Raw genomic sequence first — 4,208 nt, 5'->3', positions numbered from 1 at the left:
TGCAGCCACAATTACAGGAACTTTGCATTCTTCTGGTACAGAGATGGGCCCTTTAGGGGGTGGGGGGGAGGGGGTAAAGTTAGCAGTGAACCTGCCAGTATGTTGGCAATACCAGTTGATTCTGTATATTTAGTGCCATTGTGCTGCAACTCAGAGCAGATCTGAGTGTTGCCACTGAGATTCTTGACATAGCTATAAAATGCTTTGTGGTTGTCTTAGAATGAGTGGCAATTTTGTTTTCATAACTAGCTTTGGAGGATTTGATGAGGGAATCTCAGCTTCTTACTGTTTTTTACTGTGGCTTCCCTAATGGGGGGTGGGGGCGGGATGTGGATGTCTAGGCTGATTAGCTTGTGGTCGGATCTGACCAACAAGGAATTGACCTCTGGTGTGGAACACCGGTCACCCATGTTGGTAATGACCAGGTCTAGGACATTGCTGCCCCTGGTGGGGGTGTGGATAAGTTGATCCAAGGCACTGGAATTTATGAATTCCAGAAAATGTTGAACAAAGTTGGTACATGAGTAGTTTTCCCAGTTAATGGTGGGGTAGCTGAAATCGCCCATTATTAGAATTAGGTCATGGTAGTCTGAAGGAACTGGAATTATCAAACTGGTTCAAAGGATGTCCAGACATTACAAACCCAAAGAGCAAAATTAAATGATATTGTAAACACAGCGTCTGCCTGGCACACACCCAAGTGCAAACATTGAGCAATGTTCTGATATTTATTTATTTTTCAAAATACTGTATTTTACAATTTGCAAAGAATACTAAGCTACACCTTCTACCTGTTTAGTGAGAAATTCATGCAAGTTCAAATTATTTGCCTGTTGCATAAATTAAATTAAGTATGCAGAACTTAACAATGTGGGTATTTACCCACATTTTTAAGATTTCTTAAATGCACAGTGATATTTTTTCTAGATTTTCCCCACATCCATCCATTATCCCTTTTCCCTATTTTTGCAGAGAGTCGAGGTGTCACTTCAACAGTGACAATAACCTAGAGCCAAGGTTCCACATACTGTATAATAAACCCTACTACAGAAGCTTAATGAGTTTACGCTATTACAGCTTAGCCAAGTATATAAAAGTCCTCCTCATACTTCCATGAGAAGTTTTTATAACAACTACAACATTTCAGAAAAAAACAATGAAATACCACACAATTACATCATTTCCAACGAAAACTTAAATATCTACCTGAATAAGCTAACACCATTTTCACAAAGTCATGGGCTGCAATACCCCACAGAGTTTTTGATGTTTTTATAAAATTACAAAATATTTGTTCAGAAACTGAAGTGTGGTGTAGTGGTCCACCAACATATTAAAAGATAGGTGACCCCTTTTACTGCAAGCATACCATCTAAGAATATATTCTTTATAGCAGAACAATACGTAAAGTATAGAATTATATAGAGATTCAAAAGGAGCACAAGTCTGTGCCACTGCCGCATTTTGCATGACAATATAAACAGAAAGCTATGTGCACTTCTATATTTCATTTAGCAGAGCAACATATACTGGCATCAGTGCTACACTGTAACAAATATACTTTTCTATGTCGAAATTTAGTAGTAGCAAAGACAACTTCCATTGATTCTGCCAACAAATTTAGCTTATAAAGAAGAAATAAAAATGTGTTAAACACACAATTTATGGTATACATAGAAAAGGGAGGACTGAGTAGCCTAGTCACAGTGGTATAGTAAATGATAAAAGCACAAGTGCTTTCGTTAGCAGTGAAAATCAAGGAAACTTGGTCAACTACATAATCAGAAAGTTCCGAAGGGTTATAATCCCTAACTATTACAGAAGGGTCTGCAGAGCCCAAGGTACTCTCAGAGGGAGAGTAAGCAATAGCTGAAACTAGACAAACATCTAAAAGAAAACATGGCAAACAAATATGTGGTACACAAAGCACCAAGGCCATTCCTGTGTGATCCCTGAAAGACAATCTGTCTCTGCACAACACACACAAAACTGCAGAGAGAAGTAACATGACCATCAACAAAAACAAGGGTGCCTGATGGAAACCACTGCAAGCTCTGTTTGTTGACCAGGACTGTCCAGGACATGAATCAGCCATGGATCCTCTCAGTCATAATGAAAGTCAAAAAAACAATATATACAAGGCAGATAAATGAAAGACAATACACACTACTTTTTACAGAATTAGAAAAAGAAATCCTAAATTCTGTACATACAAAACACCGGTAACACAGAAAATTGTATGGCAAAATATAACAATAAAGTCACTGAAAAAATGACATATAAACTCCCAGCTAATAGCTACATTATACTGGCACTGCAGTATTAACAAAGCTTAACATGTTCAGTTCTAGCTTTTTCAGAAGTAAAAGTTGACCACCAGTGCAGCATAATTCTTCACCCTAATATACAATTACATAAGCCTTAATGTGTGGTTACTGCGTTTAAATGACAGTTTCACTACTAGTACTGCACCTTCTTATACTACCATCGACTTTTACAAGGCATTTAAAACATTTCCCAAGCAAATAAAATTAAGCCCACAATTATTCCTTTATGAAAATCGAAAACATAAACAGTCTTTAACATTAGATACAATAAAGACTGTCAGTATGTCAAAAATAAATACACAATTCCAACATTAATAATGCATGTGTGTGGGGTTCCACGTTTGGGCAGTTTCTTTTCACAAGAGAACAAAACATTGTGACCCTTACCAGTCAGCTCGTCAGCCTCGAGTCCACTATCAGGCTCAATACCGCAAATCACAAAGTAGTGCGCAAAACGGCAGGGCGCTGCGCTCGCGCCCGGTGCAGTGCCACTCATTCTCTGGACCGCAGCAGGCACCCCCAGCCTTTCCTAATCCAATAGTTCCATAACCATCAGCTAGGACGCACGAAAACCCGCAATCCTATACAGTCCGTCCTCACTCCAATTCCGTTTACAAATCCTTAGTCTAGGATAAAGAGCGTACCGTCCCCTATCCTCTAAGTAAACATCTGCTGCTGCGGATAGACAGACACAGATTAGAAAGACGATTTTTATTTCAATATAACATATCAGCTGCATTAGCGGTCTGACGTATTAGTAGTCGCCAACAGTTACAGGAGATATATTACTGCCACCTGCCGGAAGGAATAAAAAGTGGCAGCATAAACGGGACAAGCAAGATTTGAAAAAAATCGGGAAATATCCCGAGGAAAAGAAAAATCACAAAGCGTCGTTAATATCGATAATGTGCTTATTACGTGATATAGAGAGATGTGCTGTGTCCGGTTAATCGTGGTAAATAAAGGTACTTATAATTTGTGTTCCATTGTCTAAATTTGTAATACACAGTCTCTGTGACAAATTGAAGATAATCAAGGACTGTTGAGAAGTATTAGTAGAACACAAAAGTGCAGGGTTTATGTTATTTTCCTGGAATTGTTTGTCTTATTCTGTATGTTTTTATAACAGATCAAGGAAGTAAACTATGAGAAGATGGCACTAGAAAAACCTTAGTAAGAAATAATACATTATCTCTCCATCCTTAAACGCTTACTTCCACTAGTGTAACTAACACTAGTATTTTATACAGCAGTTTGTGGTAATACTCTTCCAGATAAGAGAAAATATTATTTTGCTGTTGTTAACTTTTAAACACTGTACCAAGAGCATCAGATCTCTAAAGCCTGCTCACAGCTATCAGCTTATTTTTTACATTCTTGCTTCGAGTCCTATACAGTAAGGACATCAGGACTTTTATGTTTCTTCATTAGCAACAGCAGCTAGCAATAGTAATCTAGTAAGCAATAAAACATCCATAGCCAACCAAGAGGTCCTAACAATACCAGAAGGAAATCAACTAAGGTCACATACACATCTACAAAAAGAGCTAAAAAAAAAAAAAGAAAAACACAAGCTCAAAAGTTTTTTTGATGCAAGACCCAGAAGTGACTAATAAATGGACACCTCAAAATATGTGTTCAAAGTCAGCTAGTTGTTCTCCACATTTACTACAAAACCTATTGTCTTCCATTAGGACTTCATCAACAAAGGCAAGTGTGAAATATATGCTGTAGCAAATCTTCCTGTGAATCGGATTCATTCTGGCTTTTGCAGTAGTGCTGATATCCTCAGCCCATTTCCTATCCAGCAGGTTGTCTAGCCCTGTGATCATAGCTCTCAACTTTCAGTCTCCAATCTGTAGAATGCTATCTTTTATAATG

The 4,208-nt window shown here is 38.0% G+C and overlaps 1 protein-coding gene across 4 annotated transcripts in view; it reads right to left on the bottom strand.

Annotated features, from left to right (window-relative positions):
- Nucleotides 1-3,064, bottom strand: part of LOC122815561 (DENN domain-containing protein 5B-like) — a 1,792,502-nt gene extending 1,789,438 nt beyond the window's left edge. For 2 of the 4 annotated variants that reach the window (XM_044088154.1, XM_044088155.1), the window contains exon 1: nt 2,715-3,064. In XM_044088154.1, coding sequence (XP_043944089.1) covers nt 2,715-2,823 — 109 coding nt within the window. In that variant the 5' untranslated portion in view covers nt 2,824-3,064. The remainder of the gene's footprint in view (nt 1-2,714) is intronic. The other 2 variants (XM_044088156.1, XM_044088157.1) reach the window with 1 other exon arrangement.
- Nucleotides 3,065-4,208: the final 1,144 nt, after the last annotated feature.

This window comes from Protopterus annectens, chromosome 11.part0 (genome assembly GCF_019279795.1).
Source record: "Protopterus annectens isolate FY-2018-M chromosome 11.part0, PAN1.0, whole genome shotgun sequence".
Classification (NCBI taxonomy): domain Eukaryota; kingdom Metazoa; phylum Chordata; order Ceratodontiformes; family Protopteridae; genus Protopterus; species Protopterus annectens.
This window is presented reverse-complemented; position numbering and strand designations above follow the sequence as displayed.